Source organism: Acanthaster planci, linkage group LG02 (assembly GCF_054643075.1).
Source record: "Acanthaster planci isolate LZ-2023a linkage group LG02, COTS_SCS, whole genome shotgun sequence".
Lineage (NCBI taxonomy): Eukaryota > Metazoa > Echinodermata > Asteroidea > Valvatida > Acanthasteridae > Acanthaster > Acanthaster planci.
In genome coordinates this window covers 17,719,102-17,744,042 of record NC_141778.1, presented here as the reverse complement: position 1 = coordinate 17,744,042, position 24,941 = coordinate 17,719,102, and the positions used below count along the sequence as shown (strand labels likewise).

The 24,941-nt window shown below is 41.2% G+C and overlaps 1 protein-coding gene across 2 annotated transcripts in view; it reads right to left on the bottom strand.

Moving 5' to 3' along the window:
- The window catches only part of tmem131 (transmembrane protein 131), a 69,298-nt gene that overhangs the window by 17,360 nt on the left and 26,997 nt on the right, over positions 1-24,941 (bottom strand). For both annotated transcript variants that reach the window (XM_022244607.2, XM_022244608.2), the window contains exons 4-21: positions 20,626-20,712; positions 19,663-19,786; positions 17,769-17,882; positions 14,732-14,854; positions 12,527-12,607; positions 9,306-9,471; positions 8,420-8,538; positions 7,902-8,113; positions 6,941-7,103; positions 6,510-6,680; positions 5,419-5,523; positions 4,721-4,843; positions 3,727-3,918; positions 3,036-3,191; positions 2,750-2,831; positions 2,021-2,138; positions 807-942; positions 219-328 (exon numbers count right to left, since the gene is read on the bottom strand). In XM_022244607.2, coding sequence (XP_022100299.2) covers positions 219-328; positions 807-942; positions 2,021-2,138; positions 2,750-2,831; positions 3,036-3,191; positions 3,727-3,918; positions 4,721-4,843; positions 5,419-5,523; positions 6,510-6,680; positions 6,941-7,103; positions 7,902-8,113; positions 8,420-8,538; positions 9,306-9,471; positions 12,527-12,607; positions 14,732-14,854; positions 17,769-17,882; positions 19,663-19,786; positions 20,626-20,712 — 2,382 coding nt within the window. The remainder of the gene's footprint in view (positions 1-218; positions 329-806; positions 943-2,020; positions 2,139-2,749; positions 2,832-3,035; positions 3,192-3,726; positions 3,919-4,720; positions 4,844-5,418; positions 5,524-6,509; positions 6,681-6,940; positions 7,104-7,901; positions 8,114-8,419; positions 8,539-9,305; positions 9,472-12,526; positions 12,608-14,731; positions 14,855-17,768; positions 17,883-19,662; positions 19,787-20,625; positions 20,713-24,941) is intronic.

Genomic DNA, 24,941 nt, shown 5'->3' with positions numbered 1-24,941 from the left:
ACAAATTCATTTCCGGATCGGGCAACAACTTTAGGGAATAGAGGGAATAAATTTCTTTATGAAATTTCAGAAAGAATTTTTTTGACAGCATTTGATTTTTGAAATATTTTTGAGGCAATATGCTAATCCTCTGCAAAATGAAACCTGAAAATTCTCTGGTTCTGAATTCTGCAATAGTTTGGCAAAACACTTGTGCAGTGTCAGAGTGAAGCACCTACCTGTCTGTCAAAAAATCTAGTACTGATGTTGGGTCTTGATAAAGCGCTACGGGCAGAAGCTGAACTAAAATAAGGGTGTCTGACGGGTTTAAAATCTGCACCTCAGATATCTGCAGAATAAGACAATGTTCGACAAGATATTTTAATTTGAACTGGATGTTAAACAAGGAAATCTACCTTCAGTATTTTTAAATCTTTCATGAATTCCCAATAATTGATCAATACACTGACAACCGGCAAAGTCGGTTCAAATTCAAATTTCAGTTTCAAAGTTTATGCAAAAATGTACCATGAATTTGATGTCCAGATGAATGCAGAGAGATATTCATATCGGAGCTGAACAGAACAGTGTTGAAATTCGGCCAAGCCACAATCCTGATCTTTCACCTAACGTCTCAGATTAAGGCTTAAATTTGCATTGGTGCCGAGAATCAAAGGGCCCTAGGGCTGAATGATATCATCTTCAGCCAGTGTACATAGCCAGTACCACCAACTCCCGACGCCACTGAGCTATCAATCCAGGTGAGCTCAAGGCTGTTTATTTTCATTCTTCGATTTCCCGAGTAACAGTACCCCGAGGTCACTTACACTGGAATTTTCTATATACGTCAGCGGGAACTCGATTTTGTCCTTGCGTATGAGTCTTGGCCACTCCAACACCGCTGTGACGGGCAGTTCCTTGTCTTTGACCAGATTACTGTTCACTTTCAGTGTGGCGTTAAAACTGGGACAAAAAGGGGGAAAATGAAAAAACAAATTTGCTAAACTGGAAGAATAAAAACAACAATCATGAGATGAAGACTTGCTAACTAGGCTGAGTTCCAGCAAGTAACTCAATTTAACATGAGTACACTCCTGAGCACACTAACAGCAGGAGCACGACCAACAAGTAAGTCAGAGTACGCCTTCAGCCAGACTCGGAGTATACTCTTGCATTGAATGGTTATTATAAGACAGTGGAAAGGCAACCATATATTTGCCCATGTGACGCGATTCCCATGTAATGCATGCGCAAAAGTTTCCTGCACCTGCAAGTCCGACACTGAGATGACACACGCTCGCTGTAAGAAGCTATCCTGGCTGACTGCAGCAAACACTGTTGACAATGTACAGCTCTTAAGCTGTGTCTGAAATGGGCGTCCTCAGCTACGGCTATGTGCCCATGTATTTGCAACCAACTGGCAATGACTTAGGAAAGCCTATCTGTGGCTGCAAAGTTTGCATGCAGTGTAACATGGCAAACATGTTGGATGCAAGGTGTGCATGCTTCATTCTAGCTAATGAATCATTTGAATGCTATAGATGTCAAAAGAAAATCAAAATACACTAATCTTTGGCCTTACATCACAACACTGTTTGTAACTGGTGAAGAGAATAGACCAATATTATTAAACCATTCCTCAAACCCAAAGGCCTTAACATCATAAAGCTTCATCCTAACCCCTAAGCCCTCTTGGATAGGATGCATCAGTCTTTTTAAATGCTTCACTCCTTCCATGGAAAAAATGCATGCAGCCAAAATTCTTGGAGGGGCAACCACTGCTTCAATCCTTTGAAATCCTCCAGCAATTCCTGTCATTAAATTGAGACGGTGCGAATGGTTTCCCGAAGCAGTGTGGATGATTTCACAGAAACTCTAAGTACACAACGTTAGGTTTGGCTACAGCCTCAGTCCTCAAAAACCCTCCAAAAACTGTCAAAAGAATTTACAGGACTGAGGAAGGTTATGGTTAAAGCCCAAAACCCCAAAAGCAGGGACTATGCCAAGGTTTTTGATAACACCTTCTTCTCCAGCTACTTACATTGTTTTCCCCGTTTGTTCCAAGCTCTGCCACCTGTTGTGCAGGTGATTGTAAAACAGCTTGTCCACGTCCTGTGTCTCATCAGGGAGGGCCAAAGATGACAGCCACACTTCACCATCTGTTGGAGATGTCAACCACAATAGCATACAATTCAAATAACAGTCTGAAAGCTGAGTTATTAAGTGCGCTTCAAGAGGATTCATATATAGGGACACTCGCGAGCAGTGACAAAACATTTTACCAATTAGTTTGAGTGACTGTGAGATTGCAAGCATCATAAACTCAAATTATGGATTAAAAAGAACAACAACAGTATTCTCTTTGACTGAACATTAGGTCCCAGGAATTTTGCCCTGGGGCTGCTTACTTTAGTTGAGTGAGTTGCAGCGTAGCATGAAATTAAGACTCTGACATCCAGGCTTATTGAACATCTTCTTTTTAACTTAGTGGAGGGCGTTCATGTAAGGAAAATGAGACCAAGTGTCGTTGGATTCCAAATGCCTTAAGTCATCCCCACAACCTTTCACAAGTGACAGGTTTCACTCCCATTTGTGGTCAATTCTCCTTGCTCCAAAAAAAAAAAAATGGTTAAAGATCAACCTTATTCATATCAAGTTATGTCTACTGGCTGCTGCTTTTTACAGATGGACTATTAAATTTTTATCATCATCAAAATTATGAACAATGCACACTCTTAAAAGCATTTACCAACAAAAGACATGTGCCTACCAAGAGATTGAGTGGATAATCCTACGTAACAAGAATCGTCCTCTCCGCACGCTGCCTTGGGATCAAAAACAATTCTCCCAACCTGTCGGTTGGAAAGTTAGAGGAGTTAAGAGTCAACCTGTGCAACTATCACTCGTGTGCAATTGCAACAGCACAAAAACTAAAAAAAAAAAGAATCCACAGAAGTGGCAAAAGACAGTGTGCACATTTCACTCTTTTCAGATCTTGCTCTTAATACAAGGGACAACACCGCCCTCTGTCAGCTGTAAACAGAGCAGATACTCACTTTTTGTTTCCTGTGTGGCTCAATCTCGACGACAGGTGTTTTCTTGGGCAGTCGATAGTAGAACCTCTTGTCCGGAGGGTCGGGCAGAATGCTTTCTAACTTCATGCGATGACTGAAACTGTTAACCAGCATCAGGCTGACTGACTGCGTAGTGCCCTACATAAATGCAGAAATATTGCGTTTACATTTACCCCAACTCTAACATCACAACCATAGTTGAAATTAATTGAACAGCTGTGATCCTGACTGAGACTTCATATCAAACTACTACTGAAACTCTGTTAACAACTACATGGTTTGTAATTACTTGGTACCTCTCTTGGTGTGTTAAGTAAATCAAAAACAAAACAACAACACAGTCATGTTATGTAGTTCATAACAGGAGGTAGCCAATCACATCTCAGGCTCAATATGAAGTACTGAAGTTTATGAATCTACAAACAACAGTATAGTCACTGCGCAGGAATGGGCGCTGAGTTGTCTGCTCACAAGGGCATCACTTCTTCTTCAAGCGAGTAATACTGAGTTCACACGATCATTTTTGACAAAATGTGCACAAAATGTTTTGCATATAAGGAATTATGAACGTACTTAGTTTGCTACGAATGGTCTTGAGGTGTCCTCCAAAAATTTTCAGCACTTCATGTAGCAAACATGAAAAAAATCTGGGGGCAGGGGTTGACCAACATACCGGAAAGGCTGGCCTGAAGATGACATGCTCGGGCTTGACACCCAGACACCCTTCCACTGTGCGGAGCTTGGCTGAGATGGACACACGCTCATGGGGAGTTTCTATCACCACGCTACCCAGGAACTGCCCCTCGGTGAGTGGAGCCTTCACTTCCAGCCTCAAGACTGCAAAATGGTGCTCATTTATCACCAACTGAGGAATGGGGGCAAAATCATCAAGATCACTTGTGATGTGATTTAGGAAAATCTGTCACATGGATCATTCCGTGAGGTTGGGGCACAATTTGTGACGGTGTCCTTGTTACATCGGTAACTTTTACCACCTGTCATGACCTGTAGAGTAGATCATTTACTCCGCAAAAATAACACACACCTCAGTATTAGTCCTTGCAATATGCATAACAATGTCAATTTGGAATTCACATGCAGGGAAATAGCCGTTCATTAACACTTGACATCGTCACAAACTGTGCCCCAACCTCATGGAATGACCCACATGTTAAAGAAAGTTTGAGAATCATTCTTAAGCGGCGACTGAATGTTTTCAGAAAATTACACAATATTATCCCACCATCTGCACATCACGTGGCCTGTGATTCAACTCATTGTCTGAAACGAGGCAAGCCGACTTTACTTTCTCACATGAAATTATCTGCCTTTAGATCATGTGAACAAGACAGGACTTTACTTTCTTACATGAAATTATCTGCCTTTAGATCATGTGAACAAGACAGGCTGCTTTTTTTCATACCTGGCAACGATACAGCTTGCGAACACTGTGTCGTGCTCAATTCTTCTATTCCATCATATGTGCAGTGCTAAGTACAATTTCTTACTGCCGAGTCAGTTCTGTGCCCCTACAACAAATGCCCCAAATGAAACGTATTGGGGACCATTAGAAAACAGCGATATGTACACAGATGGCCTTCAAGGATCAGCCAGCATCTCTCTGTCACTGCCTGTAGGGCTCGCCTGGGCACAGCGCTCACACTCACCGATTTTCTTCTAATGCTGAAGGCGTCGTGTTGCTTGGTGAGGAGTTTGCCTTCCCCCGGCTCCACACCCAGGACCTGAGCCTCGCAATCGTCCAGATTGCAGCTGAAAGATTGAATGGGTACCTGGGCACACAAAAAAAAACCCACAATGTGAAAGATTGAAATTGATCGAATTGATTGAAAAGAAAGAAGCGCAGATCCAGTTTCAAGGCCCTGCTGACTGCTAGCAAGAAATTGTCGCAAAGCATAACATTCTGGGTTAAAATTACATTTTTGGGCTTAGATCATGGTATTTTGGCTTAAGCACATGCAACAGGCTTTTATACATGAACTTCCGAAGCTAACACCGAGTTTCTCTGCCAGCTGTTAGCAGAATTTCAGGCCTTAAATACAGAATTTGCTAACGCAGAATCCATGACATTGGGTCAAAAATGTAACCAATGACAAAAAACACTCCATTTAAAGAAATCTACATTCTTAAAATCTGTCACTTTGTAGTAAATCAACAGCACATTATTTCTTCACAATTCCAAGAAAAAAAACCTGTAATTTTGAGGATCTATCTATTTCACGTTGTTTTAACACACAAGCCCAATTGCAAAACACTAAAAATTCATAATATCAGAGAGCAATTTTTGTCTACAGTTGAGACAATACACTACGGCATCACTGAATACAGCAGCGTGGCGCATACTCACATCTATGGGGTTGGTGTTGACTAAAGTAATGAGCATGCTGCGATGGTCCCCTACACTCATGACACCCAAGTCAATGTTTTTATCGTCAACGCTGTGTACGGAGTACTGCATTTGGCAGGAAAAAAAAGCACAGGATGGGTAGAACAAAGATGGGAAATTTTTATTAAGTATCAAATGACTTCTGCTTGGGAGTCTGGCAGCGTAAAATTCAATACCCGAGTGAACGTCTTGAAATTCAACACCTGATCAGGAGAAATGAACACAGGACAAGGACTGTGGCCTGAACAAAGCGATTCACAGTGAACACAATGTGGAATACCTTTTCATCACCCTACGGAATTAGATTGAGCTATTCAGATATCATTTCCAAGGTTTCTAATGACACAAATGTAGATGTATACATGTACGTGGGCAGCTGCTGTCTTTGCACACAGAGTAGCAACTCAAGTGTGGGACTATGTTGAAGCTTTCTATGCGCAATTCAAGTTTCACCATTCTTTCAGACGGGCAAACTCAGTTCATTGAATAAATAAAACATATTCACTTGGCTACTTCTTAAATGTAATTGGAAGAACTTGAAAATGTATGTGGTTTCCAATACCAAAAAGAAACAGGTCAGAACCAACAGAATTTGAAAATAATATTGTTGCTAAAGAGCATTTCAAAATAATTTGTAGTGCACAAAGACATAGAAAATTTTGGTGAAAGTTTGAAATCTCAAGAGTCAGAGGGCCCAAAATGTCAACCCTAGCACCATCTTTCACCGGCGCTGTGGAAGAGTTGGCTAGGGCCGAAGCGTTATGCCTTCTGACGTTTGAGACTTGTATTTTTCAGGTCGCTGTAGTCAGTAAAACATTTTTGGCAGCTTCTGTATTTTATAAAGAATATGTTCCACTCTGGATTCTAACGTATGCTACAAATATTCTGTAGGCTAAAACATTGGGCATAGTGGGCAGGATTCGAACCAACAACCACCTGCTTTCAAGTGCAGGCATCTTCACCAGACATCCACATTTAAAGACTTGACCAATAAGACGTCAAAGTCCCCTCATAAATATGCATAAGACGTATTGCCTGGCTTCGGCATGTACCTTTAGTTTCCCGGTGTAGACGTGAATTCCCATGGAGAACACCGAAGCATTGCTGCCAAGCCGCAGGAATGTCTGTAGCGATGTTGTTGATGTGTTTGGGGAAAAGACGATAGAAAGGGAGGAATCCGTCGTTTGAGGTTGGATAATGAGGGCTTCATTGAAACCAGTCACCTGCAATTGACATAAACAGAGGCAAATTATATGAGGCTGCTTTGCCGAAAAATGCTCAACAACATGTCTTGCTTATCAAGTAGCAGCAGGGAACCAGCCTAGGCTGTATACATCATATGGCATCTTGTTTGGTAACTGCTTAAAGTAAAGCGAAATGTGTCACCACCAAACACATTTGTGGGGTAAGCAACTCCTTTGGTAACATAGAAAATTGTCATCTTTGTTCCCCAAATTCACCAAAATCAGAAAAATAGCCTTACCTTAAAAATATTTTTGACGTCCTCCGGAAAGGTAACTTGATGAATGACCAGTGTAAAGTTAAAATAGTTTGTAAGCGCTACTGGTCTGACTACCGTCTCGGCGGATTCTACTAGTGTTGGGGTTAGGTAGAATAATTTGCTCTGTTGATCACTACTGAGGGTCCTGCAACAACAGAAAAAGTGGTAAGGATGTTAGACTTCAGTAGGTTCATGTGGAGATGCACCTTAATTACCCAATGCTGTCTTGTCATAGAGCCAGACGGCTTAGTACATGGGAAAGGGGTGACACAGACTTTGCATGCTCAAGACCCACTCCGGTAAATTTTGTGTTTTAATATGTATGTGACTAGATCCCCGCAAAAGGAGACACGAGGCTGTTATTTCAGCAATTTTGTTTGCAATAAGGAAGTGTGAACTGAGCTCTTTGCTTTGATGTGTCATTCAGTTTGGCATTCTCACAAAAATGGACACTAGTTGGGTGAAACATTTCCTGAGTTCCTTCTGGGTTACTTTGTGGCAAAATTCACTAAGATCTGTTGACCCGTAACTGGCTTTGGCGATGAGCAATTCATTTTATTAAGTTTGAGTCACACATTGAAGACAAAATATTCAGTCTGCCTTAACTCCGAACAATAAAATCTGAAAATAAATGTAAATTTCACAGAGGAATAGTGATAATTTCAGAGACAATACTTTGCATGTTTGCAGATATTCGTGTCAGGGAATATAAAATATAATATTCACCTCTGCGGTTCACTCATGCAGTGCTGTAAGGACTGCATACTCAGTACATTCTAAGGCAGACCTGAGGTCAGGCATTAACACGCAATAGATTGAAGGGTATTTAGTTCATTAAAAATTTTAATCTATTGCGTGGTAATGCCTGACCTCAGGGAGGGGTACGCCGTGTTGGCTGTCCAAGGGTGCGTGAGACAAAGTTTCACTGGCTGCTCGGACTCACCCTTGTAAAACATGTGCCTGGTAGGGGATCTGTAACTTGATGTTTTTATCCTTGGTCTTGACGATGAGTTTGCCCGACCACAGGCGGGAGGTGTTGGCCTTGAGGGGGTGGAACGTGACCTCAGCCACCTTGGTGTGGGTGTCCGAGGGTTTCAGGACCAACGGCTTGAAGTCTATCGTCAGCGCGTTGTTGACGCGCATCGACGTGATGCTCTGCAAGTGTAAACATCAGCCAATGCGCACTAAGAATGCTGTCCAAAAGCCTCAGCATACCATATTCAAGACTGATTACACGACAATTTTAGGTTTTTGTATCATATGGTATATTGGTCTCAATAAAAACAGACACAAGCATTTACACTATGGCAATATCCCAGACCAGTTCATCATGTTCAAAATGGAAATGCCACAAAAATTAGCTACCGGTAACTATTAAGAACTCAGAATAATAAAAAGACACTTGTTTTGAAGAGCAGTTCTCACTTGCGATTTTTATTACTATGTAACACAGGTACTTACCAATATCTGAACACTTTTCGGGCTTGTGTTAATTAGATATAAAGGGAGTGTCTTGGGTGAATCTAACGATCTCAACGTTCCAAAGTCTAACATCTCTAAAGAGGAATATATTCCAGGAGCTGCAACAGGAAAAGAAGGAAGAGTTTAGTTTTGCCTGGAAACCTTATCTACCTGTCTGTAAAATACGTGGCAATTTTAATCCCACTTCATGGCAAAACTATTGCTAACGCCTCCCAAGGAGCTAAACTAACAGGAGGCATCCACAATATGGTGCACCCCCTGACACTTATTTTCAGCTAGGTCTTCTCCCAGCTGACAGGTCCACATACATGTAGCTAATCCTGCTGACTGCAGCTCTTTGGAGATGGCAGACACCCAGGGAGGAGGATCAATGCAAGTTGACCACAAAAAGATTGATTAAAAATTGCAGCACCCATGTAATGACAACAAGGGGTAGGGGCGGCACAGTCAATGTAGACAATGTACAATGTATGTCTACCCGGGCATTCAGGGATAAATTTGGTATTTGATAAAACGTACACCATAACTACGCCCATGGCAATAAAAACAACAAACCACAAGTCTTACTGATGCAGCAATTTGGCACTCAGGTGAGTTCCTCTCAAACATGAGGCAACGGAACTGTACACATTCAGTCAAAAACTAGTCTCTACTACTCCATGTGCACCAACCGGTGCACATCTACAACGTGTCCATCCTGATCTTTTTATGTTTAAGCACATCTACAATTCCTCCATGAAGTCTGCTCCCTTCGAGAGATCTTCAGAAGTTAAGGGCCAGATCGCCTGACAACACATCAGAGAATTCCTATAGAATGCAAGTCTCACCATTTAGAATGTTTAAGGGCAAAGATTTCCACACTCACCTGACGACACTTCCACCTCAACCGGCAACATGAGTAATTCATTTTCCTCATCGTCAAGACGCTTGGAGTGGTTGGTCTTGATTCGGATAAACGCCGTGTGGTTACTCTCCACCCGTCCAGTAAAGCTTGCCCTCATGACAGACCGCGTTGTGTAGGGTGGAATCTCCTGATATCGGCCATGAAACAGGTCAACAGAATTGAAATTGTTTATGGGAACATCCCACCTAGGAAAACTGGAATTGACGATGCGGGGGGGAGTTCCACTGACCTTAACCCTCCCAGATCCTACGAAATTTACATGTACCTGACGATTTTGGCAAGATTCTGCAGGATTCGAGATACCCCGGTGAAACACAAATACTTGTTCCACAGCTGTGGGGACATGTGTTGAAACACAGATGCTGTGGGGACCAAAAACATTATGGGCACACATTATTGTGCCCACAACTCAGTCTCCACTTTCACAGCAAGAGAAATTGTTCCCATCAACGAGGTAAAATCCTGGGCCATAGACACCACCAGTATTTTATATAACTTTACAAGGGGCTTGATGTCCCTTGAATGTTAGAAACTCTTTGTATTGCTGTCTGATTTCCTGAATGGTAGAGAGTCAGACGTTTTCAGGAAGGTTCCCAGTAAAAAGCACATAGAAGTTACAGTTTGTTGACCTTAACAGTCATGAATCACCAACAAGCTGGAAAATTCAAGGTTAGGGTTAGGGTAAATGAAAAACCATCAATTCCAGATTAGCTCCAACAGTTCTGAGTCCTCCAAGTTCAATATAATTTTCACATACCAAATTTGATAGGAGTGAACAAATGAAACTCCGTCATGTGAGCCGTGCAAGCCTACATGTACACGTACATGTGTATTAGCAGTAAACCATCCCTCAAAGTGTCAGGGCCTTGAATATTGTTGGTGTATGGGTCAGAAGTCACAAAACTAGTCGCCAACTTTTTGTGCGCATGATTCATTAAATGGTTTTAACATGCACCCGACAAATTAAACACAGTTGCTCTGCACAAAGAAGTCTTTTGCACAGGACTGGGTAGTCCATCATGTCACATGCCGTACGGTGCACATGCTGTCCTGAATTGGTACAAGGCTCAAACGTTGGCTTGTACTTCATCTAAGGGTACATGTATGACTCTGTGCTAAACTTCAATCCTCCCTATAACGGTCACAGTCAAGAATTCCTTCCACTGGGGGTCATTTGCCTGATTTGGACTGATAGGACATCTTTGCATAGGAGGGTTACCTTTGGAAACAGAGGAATGGCATCTAAATGCAATTTCCATCTTAACTCATTTGAACTCAGTAGTTTTATCGACTTGCCACTCATTCCATTGGATGGGGTCACCTTTCTTATTTCAATGAATGCATACAAGTAAAATTCAGACATTTCCTCGCAAAAATAAATGTATTTTAAAAAATCTTTACAGTCCTGTGGAAAGAACCTATTAACTGGCCTTTATCTGCGCATGTACAGTGATGATGCCAATAGTCCTAACCCTGGGAAAACATTGCATTGAGCTTTTGAGGATTGCAAACTGGACAGGTTAAATGTACTGGTATGTTATGGAAGACATTGAAACAAACCCAAACCAACCAAGGTTTAAAACAAAGTAAACCCAAAAACTTATCAATTTGAATTTAGGACTGGACCGAGTAACGGCTGAGTCTCATAAATAAGCTTAGGCACTTGGATGACTTGTGCCAAATGTTGAACATGTCATCATTTAGTCCAGATTGGACTATCATCCCACAGCAGAATCCTCAGGATCCATCACTGCTTATCAGGGACCCCAACTCAAAAGCATTTATTAAAGGACTCTGCCATCCTGGAAGATCTGCAAAAAAGTTTCTACTGATACCAGCCTGTGTAATGCCACGCATGGGCTCTCTGCATGATGTGTGTACATGTACATGCACATTTCACAGGTCTGATCCTGGCACAAAGTGTAACGCATTTTGATGCATTAGTGTGAATCAACGGCTCATTTTCTGCTCTTAAAATGGCTCTGGAAAGCACTGGCAGCTCATGTGACCACTTGATGCACCTACATGTACGTGTGTATAACACAATTCCCAACTGGACTTGGCCCAAAGCCGAGAACGAATGAGACTATACAGTTCTAGACCAAGGCTCTTACCAACTACATGTATGAACACAACAAACCAACATGCCCATACTTTAACAGCCACATGAGCTCCCCGAGGTCCCTCTTTGCCCAAGAACCTCCAAAATGTGAAGAGTACCAGTTTCAGCGGCACAGATACATCTGTACAGAAGAATTCTGAGGCTGCAAGAGCACCCAATTAGGTTTGTGTGACTGCACCGAATGCCTCTCACATCTGACTGATAAGCCACCTGGCATTGTCACATCACGTGTCAGTGCAATCGGCCAGTCAATTAGGAGAGACTTACGGTGTGCAGTGATGACGAGAGCACGATATCACTTTTCATCTATTAATCAGGACATCTGATGCATTCAAATCAGACGTATTCCTGTATTTGTGGCCTTCTATTTCTCTCCTTTTCACAATCAATAATAAATGACTCCATTACACTTGTTTCCAGGTGCAGAAAAATAAATCCCTGGCATCAAATGATTGCATCAAGGGACTTGTTTCCCAGGGGGAAAAAAAGTCTGCCTTTATTCGCTACAAGCATTCAGATCAAAGAGACGCAATGTACTAATGCATCCTGCACCTCAAATTAGAAAGTGTCAACATTTTGATGTCTTGAGGGCATGACAGACAATATATCAAATTTTTAAAAGTTAAAAAAGAATGGTCAAGTTGATTTATTTCCTTGAAGCTGTGAACCTGTTTACTCATATTGAGAGTGTTTATTTGATTTAAATACTTAATGGGGGGACTCAAAAGAAACCAAGAAAAACAAGTGTCAGTAAAATGACCTCTGCAAAACATTATACTTTTAAGTTTTCGGAATGCCGATCAATGTTTGAGCATGGCAAGCCAATATGACTGATTGAAATGTTCCCCAGCAGAGATGATCTCCCAGCTGTAGGCTGAATTGGTCCCATTTTATTATATAACCCTAACCATCCTCAATCCTTCAAAATCCTCCAGGCAGTTTTGGAAGATTTTCGAGGATTGAAGCTGCTGTTCCAAGAAAGGCTTTCAACTGAAGATATTAAAGAGTAATGACTACATGTACTCCAGAAGCTCAAAAAAACCAGCTTTCCGCCACTCACCCATAGGTTCTGTGGGGCATCTTGTGACCCTGTGGGTAACTCTAGGTGTAACTCACCACCGCTGGAGTACATTTCTGTCACCTGTTAAAATGTAAAAAAGAGGACATAAATGTCAGGGACGTCAACGTACAAACACACGAGGGTGTAAGTAACAGAAATACCCAAGAGAAATACTCTCTTTGAAATTTAATTTTAAAAAGTAGCATAGTGGTGGAGGATCAGTGTTAAAGTAATCTAACTCACTGTGCATTGATTAGTGTCCTATGTACACTGTACACATAAAATGTAAAATGTACACGAATAAACATATTCTACATTACGCAATATGTATAACAGCAGTGTGTGTTCGATGCCAACAGAGAGAAGGCTGGGTTTATTCCTGTGATTTATACCGTCTTCTTCTGAATCCCCCAAATTTCCTTAGGGAGCGTTTCATAATTGTTGAAAGCGGTATTTACTGCGGTACTGCTGGTTTTTTTGGGCGGCACTGCACTAGTTACCTGAAAGGGCTTAATGCTGGTACCGCAAAAATACAGCGGTACCACAGTAAATACCACCTTCTGTAATTATGAAACGTTCCCTTACTCAAACACCATGAGCGTCAGGCCTCGACATTAACGGTTGTCTGATTGCCCGTGACAAGTAATTTCTTCTTTCGGGCAAGTAAAAATTAAGGACAAATTGCCCAATGGACAGGTACTTTTTACTTTAAAAAAGTGTCAGTTTTTCGGGGTCAAGAATAGCAGTCAGCAAATTGACCTTTGATTGGTTATTTTCCTCTTCACGAAAGCTTATAAACAACGGTAAAAAGTAAACAGCTGTGCAGTCTACAGTGATTTTTGGCATCATTATGTGCATGTACAAAATCGCATTTATTAAGCACGCTGTACATTTAGCACACAAGGGAAAACGCGTACACAAATAAACTGTAAGATACCCTTGTGTCTGGGTACCAAACCTCATTGGTTATTAATGCATGCGCGGTGCAGTGGAGCTTTGATGTCCGCAAGCTCGACGACTGTTTTACATCAACCTCGTCTCCATGGGCTGGGTGCGTGTTCCTTCACTAGCCCCTGGTCATGGAGCAGTCAAAAATGATGCTGACTGTCTATTCAGGATGAACATAAAGTGTGTATTTCAAATGCTACATGCTCGCGCCCGCGTATTCGCCTGCACGTTCATGCACACGTAAGTCTGCTTTGCAAGTAACGCCTTGACAACTGTCCTAATTTAAATATCCCAAATAGTGGGGTATTTAAATCATAAAGTACCGGGGGTTAAATCACACAAGACATGGCGTGGCAGCATTGTATCCGTGGGAACGAGGTTGATTTTACATGAGGCTGTGATGGTGACGTCAACATGAGTGAATTTTGCCCAGTACTTGTGTGTGTACTTTTTGCATACATGTATATAACACCAGGCAAAATTGTTGAGTGGTTAAGAAATAACCGGTGCCCGAACTTGTATGAATGATATATCAGAGTCCTGCACACATTGGCGAGAAGTATATTCATGTAGTATTGTGGCGTGGCAATGTCATCAATGGTGATTGGTTGGAGGAAGGAACTTACTGTCCCCACGCAGCAATGAGCAACTAAGTATAAAAATCTTACTTTGGGCAAGTGAATTTTCAGTGCTACTTGCCCGATGGACAGGCAGTTTAAAAAAAATTAATGTCGAGGCCTGATGAGCGTGTCATCACACTTACACTTACACAGTGTCACTGCACTTGGGTGCATGGACGTTCAGATAAGTGAGAACATGGATGCCATTCTTCAAGCAAGCATGAAGTAGTCTTCAATACAGGCAACTCATGTCAGGTAGAGCAGATTTTGTTGTAAAGCAACTACTGTCTACTCTTCCTTTCCAAACGTTTGAGGTTCTTGTGCCAACAACATAAAACATTTTCAAGTGTACATCAAAATACTCCCGACTGCAACAAATAACTTCTCAAGTTTAAGCTGGGCTGGTGAGGGGATTGCCCCAGCAACTTTCCACAGTGCTCATCTGAAGCGGTAGTTCAGGCATGCAACTTGGACTTCGACAAAAAAATGAGGAAATGGTAATCTTTACAAGACTTTGTACAGTGTTTTTTTCGACATGTTTTTTCAATGGCACGAATATAAAGTGAAACACAAGGAAATCGGCTGATCAGAGGACAAGTTGCACACCTGAGTAGTTTGCTTTGTCTGCCTTACTTACCATGAGCCCCGAACTGTAGGGGTTGTGCATGGTGATGAGCGGGGAGTAGCTGGTGTTGATGGGGACCTTGGCCCCCACGAAGGGCCTTAATCTGTAAGGATTGGGGACACCAACGCCAAAAACCTGGCAGAGATGGAAGAAATATATAATCCACTGTCACTAACAAACACAAGGAGTTATGTAGAACCAGCTTTGTGCAGGCATCTGAGATATTCAACAATTTCAAAATGCTGATAATGGAAGCATCTCACTGAACTGACAGGTGTAGACTTGTCTTCAGTTCAAAAATCTAGACCAAACTACAGGGGCATCTAAATGTTCGGTCCAACTGGTCTTCCACGCTTTTGATTGACTTGTTAGAGTACAGAAAAGCCAATTACTTAAAATAAGTCCTTAAAAAATATGAAACTTAAATCTACCAGTACAAATGAATTTTGAAGTTTGCGGACTGTGTAGAACCCTATTAAAAAATACAGTTAGTGTAACCAAAGTACAAGTACCGTACATGTAGATCTGACCCAAAGAGCACAGGATGTGCAAGTTTACTGCTGTGTAAATTTAGAGCTACGCATTTCCCATGGTGTAGTTATTCAAGGAAAACAGTGGGAAATTGACTGTGGGAAATACATTTTGCATTCACATCTACACAGAGATAGCACAGTGGTGGGAGACATTGGTGATTGCATTGTCATTAAACAGTGCCAGGAACTGCACAGCTTCAGTCATGGTTGTTCTCAGTAATGCCGGCTGCTTGTCCCAATGGATGGCCAGGACCACCCGTCACCGTTAACCCTCTAAGCCCTGAATCTCCTTCAAGGCTTGAGGAGATGAGAACCCGCCCCCCTCCCCATCCCTTAGTTTGCACTTCCCTCGCCAGCTCTTCAATTTGCAGAGACAATGGAAGAGATAAGCTTCCGACAGGCGACACCCAAACAGGGCTAAGCCCTATCCGTGAGCTGTCGACTCTCGTTGGCGTGTCGCAAAGTGAAGTGGGGATAGCGAGGGGAAAAGGGATTGCACAATGCACCTCGAGATTGGCGGTGTAAACTGTCTGCGTAATTACCCTCAGGCCATCACATGGCGTGCACACCAGTCTGGATTTCTTTAAAGTCTTGCCTTGTTTGGCAGGTACATGTACTTTCTTCTTCTTTTTTCCATAGTCATTGCTCCTTTTGGTTTGGTTTCTCGGCACGACAAAGATCCAATCAAATCCCAATGGAAAAAAAAGGAACAATTTTCCAAATGATTGGATCAAATTACAGTGTATATTTCAATCACGTATTGGAAGGGTTTATCTCTTTCCAAGCTTTGTACCCAGTCCGAAGAAATGTTTACTGTGACAGTGGAAGTCAATACCGTACGTGTACAAGTAATGGCAACCACAATTACATGGACATGTCCACGTTTATCCGGTTCGTACATGTAAGTACGACGTCACCTCTGCTTAAATTGTCCAATGGGAGCCTGCAAATCGTGGCGCATCCTCCTTTGAGACAAAGTCACTTAAGCACCGGATAATCACCCATTGCCTACAAATTCTTGGCACTTTAATACATGTACATTTTCACCAACTCCCTCAGCTCCTTTTTATGCCGTGCACAAGATCATACACCAAAGCGCTTTTCTTTCTTTGAGTATCTGCCCTACTTTTGTTATGGATTCTAGCCTTGTTGATACTTTTACTCAGTGCTAAAGTCACTTAATTATTGAGTAACTGCAAACAGAGACAAGGGGTTGAGAATACACATTAATATACTGGTACATGTACATGATACATTCAGTGAATACCACTTCAATGAAAGCAGTCTCTCAAGATCATTTCTCAAATCTCTTTCTCCATCATTTAGAAAGGACTTATTAAATTGACTTCCGTGTCTGCATACTTGCTGTAAAAAGAGTTGCAGTTCTTATCAGTAAACATCTTTGTACTGGAGTATGTTTTTTCCATAGTCAAAACTCATTTGCATGAGCGACGCCAAAAACAAGCACAAAATATGCACTGGTTTGGTGAAAGAATGGTTCTAGACCGTCTGCATAGTTTATTTTGTCAGACACAACGAGCACGAAAGATCTGTGTGAGTACGTCAAAAAACATCACAGAATTTATTACGGCTCGCAAATGCCAAGACACAGCATTTCATTTTGTTCTTTTGTTTCACTTTGCTGTTTTCTGCACCAAGTACAAATCCTCTGAGGAATGACGGTAATGGACATGGAGAGGAAATGAGATGTGCAAAATCGACTGGATGTCCTTCCCAGAAACCTCTGGTGCAGTGACACTAATAACAAATAACAGCTTTATGTCGACATTTTTGCTATGCACAAATAGCCAGGCTCAGTGAAGGTGAAGCAAAATTCAATCAAAAGTGTCAAATATTTTTGAAACTGCTTGTTTCTGCTACAGTAATTAATGTTCCTTTACACAGAAACTTGAAAATAGTTCAAGCATTTCCACATCACTGTTAGAAATTTCCCGTTCTTTAATTACTTTTTAAAATCTGTCCAAGGATATTGCTGTCCATGCCTTTTCAACAGCATTCTGTAGACAGAAATTGATCTTCACTGCAAAACCTATTAGATGCTTCATGACTTTCATTGCTGAGGATTCAAGTTCTCAACAAAAGTAACAAAATCTAATCATTTTGTGGTTGCTGTTTTTTCGCCCTAACACCTGTGTGTATATTTACACTGTATGCTCGGTGTGGCCAAGGAGTTACACAAATCATAAGTCGTCTTGGCTGAGATAGGGATGGCTAGCTCTAATCAAAAAAGCAGCAGATACCATGGTTAAGCAATGATAGTAATTTGGCTTGTGATGGGATTGTTATTTCATACTAGGATTGTTTTTAGCATAGAAGTAACATCTCTAAGGCAAAAACAAATTAATATCACTGAAAGCAAAACACCTGTATATCTAGGTGCAGAAAATAAAACTATACTGCGGGCACTGCTGCACGAACGAAATGTGTCCCAGCTCTGATGCGTAAAAAACCATTGCTTCACACACTTGAGGAGCTGAGGCAGCATCTCCACTAACCTGATATGGACAGGTCCCAGCGCTGGTGTGAATAAATATTGTGTTTTCGGCATTGCCTGCTACCCGGGGCAGGAAAACAATTTCAAATGTGGTATTGCCTCCTGGTGGCACAACCTGTGAAAGAGGGGAGGAGGAAACTGTCAGGCAAAGCCAGACACCTGTGGGAACTGAATGAATGCAGGCCACAGTCGGGTACATACAATGCCATGTTGTTCATGCTTCCTGAATGTTCAGTCTGAAAGTCTGCAGTATACGGGTAAATGTCTCCATGGAGCATGACTTATTCAAGTTAGAAACGTTTGGCTTTGGAAGCAGGTGGCTCGATACTGATTGACTTTGGGGGGCATTACTCATGGGGGGTAGTGGAAAGTTGTTTTTTTGAAAACTGTAACAAGTTATGTAACATTTCCAAGGGTGAGATTAAGAAAATGGAATATCCACGAAATAATCACCAGAGGTTTTGCAGCCCCAAAGTGGCATGCAGTCTACGGTAATCATTTGTGTTTACCTAAAGGCACCCCTTAAATAACCCATTACTTGTGTACAAACACCATAATGGTAAACTCCACATTTCCCAAACTTTTAGCTGTATTGGGCACTAGAAGAAGCAGCTACTGTTTTTCTTAAAATTTTTTCCTTTTTTCCCTGCTTTTTTCAATTTATCCCCATAGATAAAACACGGGTCATTTTACATGTACACGCGACTTTTGCCCCTTCCTTTGCACTGATGCCCTTCAAACCTGGCACATAGACTATCATCTGAATTCAATTTAAAGCCTTAGACATACAAAATGCACTAGAGGAATTACGTCATGATGACATCATCAGGTGTCAAATTAGAAACACTGAAATCGTTATTCATGTTAAATCTTCAAAAATCCATATAAAATCAACCGTGACTTCCCATAGCTTGCTTTTTGCATTTAGTGATAGAGTAATCTTCTGTCTTTATTTCTTCTTGTGTACGTAAAATCGCTTGACCCTTACTTCCAGTTAAAACTGGTCCAAACCAAAGTGCTTTTTGATTTAAAATTGATAAGAGATATGAACCTACTACTGCTACAGCTTGAAATTGCCCATCAAAAACTAGCGTAAATATCTGCTTCCATGGTCTAAGGTGTTGGGCTCACTGCACGGATCATACCACTAATGAAAAAATTTGCCCTCCGCTGGTAATGCCGGCAAAATGAATAGTAGGGGTAAGTACCATAGTGATAAGAGCTATATCCTTTGTACATGTATAGCGTATAATGGAGCCACTTTCTTTTGAGGCCTCTGGCAAAATACCAACCACGTGCCTGGTAAAGTGTGAGCGTTCATTGTGCTCTGGCAGATTCGTCGCAGTGAAAGGAATTAGTGTGTAGTGTAACTGCTGTAGCAAGGAGGATAGCGATCCCACAGACCCAAATTTAATTCTAGCCCAAAACAAGCTCTGTATCTTCTGAAGCGCATGTACGATAGGATCATGCATATACTGTCTGTGTTACATTTTCAACTGTGGACTTAACGACAGCTGTTTGATTTGCAGCCATTCCAACTGCGACAGAGAGTTCCCTAAAACAGCTCAGTGTTTGTCCGGCGACAAACAATGTTCGTGTCATTGTTTTAAAAAACCTCATATCCTGATGAAAAAAACCTGAGATCAGGAAATTCCTGATGACAAAAATCCTGAAATCAGACCAAATCCTGACAAATCTCAGACCTGCCTTTCTTCCCCTTGAAATTCTCAGTGTACGTTGTGAAATTCCAAGTGTCTTACAGCTCATGTCACTTGCACATTGATCTTTCCCTTAGCAGCACACAAGCAGACCTTCTTTACCCGGGACAGACGGGGTGGGGGAGGGGTAAAGGGTGGGGCTGAGGGCAGGAGAAGGGGATAATTTTTTCTGTTTACCTTGTCCTGAAAGAATGAACAGTGAAAATGCGGCGTGCTCCCTGAAATAGACAGCATCCGCAACATGTTTTCTGGGTGTGAATTGAAAACTTGCACCGTCGCTAATTCAGGCATACCAATCGCACTGAAAATGAGACAAAATCAACAGCAATTCAAAGTGGGAGAATATAAAATTCATTTGGGATTTCATTGACAAAGTACACCTTAACAGAAAAAATCCAAGCATTAAATGACTATTCATGGTATTACATGTAAATACCAAAACATTCAAGATCAAAGTTCCAAGTACAGTATGAATTTGGAGGGGGTCATGATAGTTCCCTACTGTGCAGTACAAGGAAAATCAGCTACAATGGCACTTTTCCCACCTCGTGATTCGAAGTTGCTTCACTGCTTGCTGCAGCAAGACTGAACAAAGAGGGTAGAGCCAGACAATCAACATGTTGGTTTGTGAAGGCCAGACCTATTCTTTGGACTTGAATAAGTTTATGAATGAATGGGTTCATATGCATTATGCATTTCAGTCACGTTCCTGCACAAGACCATGTTTGTGTACCTACATGTACAAGTGGACACTAACTCTGACAACGAGCCCTGTTTTTTTTTATTACACAGAGTGTACATGAGTTTTCTGGTAAGCTTACTTGAAAAGCTACCTGTAGAGATACATGTACCAACTACTTTTATCTTTTCCTGAACAAAGTACCAGTTTTGGACAAATCTAAAATGTTCAACAACTTGACTCCGCATTAGAGCAGAATGTCTGAACTGGTACATGTGACTCATGTACTTCCTACTTGAAACTGAATTCATGCCATCACGGTGCACGTGCCTTGCCCAAATGCAGACTGAGGGCACCAAGTTCAATAATCCTTTGTAACTTGCCATTATGTCTCCTGAGGCAGGCACAGTAAACACCACAGGGGATTTAGGTTTCAAGAAGTCGATATCCTTTATACTTACTGTTCCCCAAAATCTAGCATTGGTGGTTGTAAACTCAAGTCCAGGTCCCACTGCTTGTAAAGGCCAAGACCCAGTGTTTTAACAGAACTGGAACACAGAGAACAAGAAATCAAACATTGTTAATATTGTCAAAACCAGAGACATGAATGCCTTCAAAATCTGAACTTCTTGTACTTTGACTTAATGATGTCTTCTTTTGTCTGGGAATGTGCATGTGTGTGATTTCATTATAACCATATGCACTCTGTACTAGCAGTGGAGGTCACTTTTTAACCCAGCAATGGCATCCTCTCAGACAGGAACACTGCACTCTAGTACTAGACCCCATGCTCTGGTTAGCATGCATATGCTACATGTATGGAACAAGCACCAGTAACGTTCATATGAGTACATGTACATGCCTAAGTCTGAAAGATATCTACCGGTATGTATGGATGCCACTTTAAAAATGCCAAAGGCATCGATACACAGATGTACATGTACATAAGCCAAGCCTCTCTCTAATTTCCCTCCTGAGGGGGTTCTTTTGCACAGACCCCCATGGTCCTTGCTCTTTAACAAGCCATTGGCTTATAGGCAGAATGTTGGACTGTTTTTAAAGATGTAAAAGGCAGAAGAGTTCCACAACTTGAAGCATGTCAAAAAATTAATGAACATCTCCATGGTTCTCAGGAGACAGGCTCAACTACCGTACACAACAGCAATATTCATCAAGGAGTTTGAACCGCCCGGGCTGTAACATCTGGCCAATTACCACTTTCTGGAATGCCTGGTATGTCCATAGCCAGAGCGCAGCGAACGCTTGCTACACACCATCTGTTTCACAACCACGAAACCCCTTTGTACCCTACGATTGCTGCCGCAACTTGTCTGCATCCTTAAAACTTTGTGTACTGAGGTGCAGGAAATTGAATATTCACGCCTTTGTTGGTGCTTGGTATGATCTCATGACAACATTAAATTTAATGCTTGGGCAGTTGCTTGTATTACGCTGTGCACCCTAAATCTACATTTCTATGTGCAGTCATTGCTCTTAATGAAATCTTTCTTCTGGAGTTATTTTGGGAATAAATAGCCAGGTTGTAGAAAAGATTTTGTGTTTTGTTTGAATCATTGTGCAAAAGCGTATTTTATGAGATTTCACGATCACTCCCTGTGATAAAATAGCACATTTTGTTCCTAATGAACTAAGCTCTATGCATGGATAATGGAAGAGTGTATCAAAATTTTAAAAGTTTATTTATGATGGCAAAAGTACGTCTAATATCAGTCATTTTTCTCTCTCTATTCCCTGGTCACATCAATACTTTGTATTTAATTGCAACCAAAAAAGTACAAGTATTGCTAGGATATTACTGGCCCCGCTTGTCCAGCTAAGATGCAGGCAGTAATCAGGCATTTTTGGATTGTTCTCTATTATTTGTTGACTCGGCAGTGACCATCATTGAACACTTTGAAGTGCCCGAGTTGCAACTCCTTCTATGTCCTTCCTCTATGTATTCCTCCACAGCACATATGAAGCAGACTGATCCCTTGAAATGCCATTACTGAAGTAGCACAGCGCACACAATGCACTCCTGAACTCTCCACACACACATGATTTTGGCAAATCAGGACACCTTGCAGGGCCATGTGGTGCAACTGAGGTAACGGCTTCTATTTCTGGTTGCTAAATTAACCTACCAGGTGCGTACATGTACATGTACACAACAGCGTATTCATTAATAAATTTCAATAATACTTCATAATTGCAAGATGCATTTGCTATTCCATACACTTTACAGTAGAAATCACCAAGGAACTGAATATACATGTACATCAGGACTGAGCTGATCTGCACAGACCATGCATGGAGAACCAACCAGGCTTAATCGCATGCCAATTCTTCCCATCATATATAATTCAGAGCGTCTCACCAAAGATCACATTATTCAAGGGAAATTACAACTATACTTAATGATTAAAAACAGCCCCCTTTTGGACGCAGGATTAATGACGCCATTACATGCGCATGTACAATAAGAGCATGATAGCCATGCATGAGTTTTGAAATGAATTCAAAGGCAGGCTGTTCTTGTAAGTCACATGATAAATGACACATAAAGACTAGAGGCCAGAACTGTTGGAGCTACATGTACATGCACATGTGCATTTACTTGAACCAGCTACCTGTACATGTACACGTATGTGTACATGTACATGTATTTGTTCTCCAGTAATCAATATTGTAACAGACACTGACACTATGCTACACATAGACAGGTCCATTCACAAAGTGTGGGGTATTGCCAAAATAAGACCTTCCCTCTTCTCATACATCAAAGTGCAGCTTGAGGGCGTGGCTAATTGAACAAGCCCCTCCCCTAATCTCTACTTCATTTACGTGTATGCATGACTAATGGACATACATGTACTGTTCATGCACATGTATGCATAAGCTCCTCCCTGCTCTCTTATGCATTCAAGATTAGCCCCTCCCCTTCTCCCTAAATCCACATAATATCACCTTAACATTTTTCTGAACATATTTAAACCCTTCTCTTGTATACGATGTATTTTTGTGTTTTGCTCAAAAAGCAAAACTGCATGTATACATTTTACTATAATTGCTTTACATATAAATTTTTGGGTCTGCTGTGTTTTACTCTCCATTTTGCAAACTACCCATCCCTAATTACACTGCTTGTCCAAAAGACAGGTAGACAGGTCACTAGATGAGACCCTGACACAGTGAGTGCATTTCAATACACATGTCTGCATGCAGGATTCACTGGACGATTACAAAGCCAAAATACAAAAATCTTTCAAAACTCGTCTTATGACATTGGGCTTGTGCATACCGACACATTTGAAATTGTCCAAAAGCTTAAAAGAATTCTGGTCGATATTGGAAAATCTCAAATTTGTAATTTTATACTCGATGCGTATACTGTTATTTCTGTTCTGGCACACAAGCCATTGTACACTCAATGACAAACAGACCCTATCCGTCCTCCCCATAACCACTGTATGTAGTATGTAAAGGTACCGCTTGAACTGTACTATTTGGTTTTGATTTGTGAAACTGAATTACCTGGAAAAGATTTGCGCGGGCTTCGTTGCCAGAGAAAAAACAAACTTTTGCCGTTTACTCAATCTAGTCCTAAATTCATTCCAGGGAGAAGACACTTAGTCTGGTAACCTATCAATTAAAATTTCTGAAGGATGACCGGAGAAGATCAGCAAGTACAAAGTCCAACTTTGTAACGGACTGTAGTTGTGGCACATGTATCTTGTCATTTAAAAAAAAAAATGGTATTTTTGGCCAAGTTCCTAGCGGAATAACTTTCATGCGCATGCATGACAGGGTACTTGATTTTGGAGACTAGGGTAAGAATATTCATTTTTTTTCTTCTTAAATTTGGACAACCAGAATTGGAATTATTTACGCATGTACATGTATATGTATCTATTTTGCCAGGCCAAGCTAACGTTCTCCTTAGGACTTTTTGTTGCACCCATATGTACCAGTACATGTAGGCAACTGACAAGGTCTGAACTTCTGAAGGCACACTACCGGTAATTCTCAGCTTGTTTATGTTTTAATTTCACTCTTACATGTGCTGTATGTCATGAATGTAAAGAATGTAAATGTGGCAGAATCCCATTCTCCTTTGTACACCTGCACAGACAGCTTGAATCATCTGAACTGTTCTGCTTTGAGATTCACACAAAATGAATCACTGAAAACCGATCCCTCCAAAAAATTTCCTCTGTCGGTTACGATCAGCAAAAATTTGGCAAACGAAAACTACATGTACCCCTCTTTTTCTTCCACAAAGGACGAATTCATTTCCATTGCTCTCTGTCTACCGGTAACTAATAACAAAACGGGTCAAATTGACAGCCCCGGCCAGCGACAATGTAAAAGGAAACCCAAATAATCCATTCTTTTTTGTTTGGATGGAAAGCATGGTATCACTACGGGTGTGGGAATGGACTTTGTTTTCATTGTGTTAAAATTGAATTGCTTATTGATGGGGAACAAATCAATGGAGATACATGTACTGTGCACATACACCGTATGAACAAGTACACAAATGCACTCATTTGTATGCAAATTGAGCATATTACATGTATCTATTTGAATAAAAATCTATATTCATTGTTGCTGGCTATTTAACATTTTTGTCCACTGATCTGTTCACAACTGAAACAATCCTGTTTGACCTGCTAATAAATGCATTAAATTAAAAAACTACATGTTGTCTGCACTCGTGTCTACAGTTAACGATTTTCTCTGAGAAATAAAAGTACACGTACATATACATGTACAT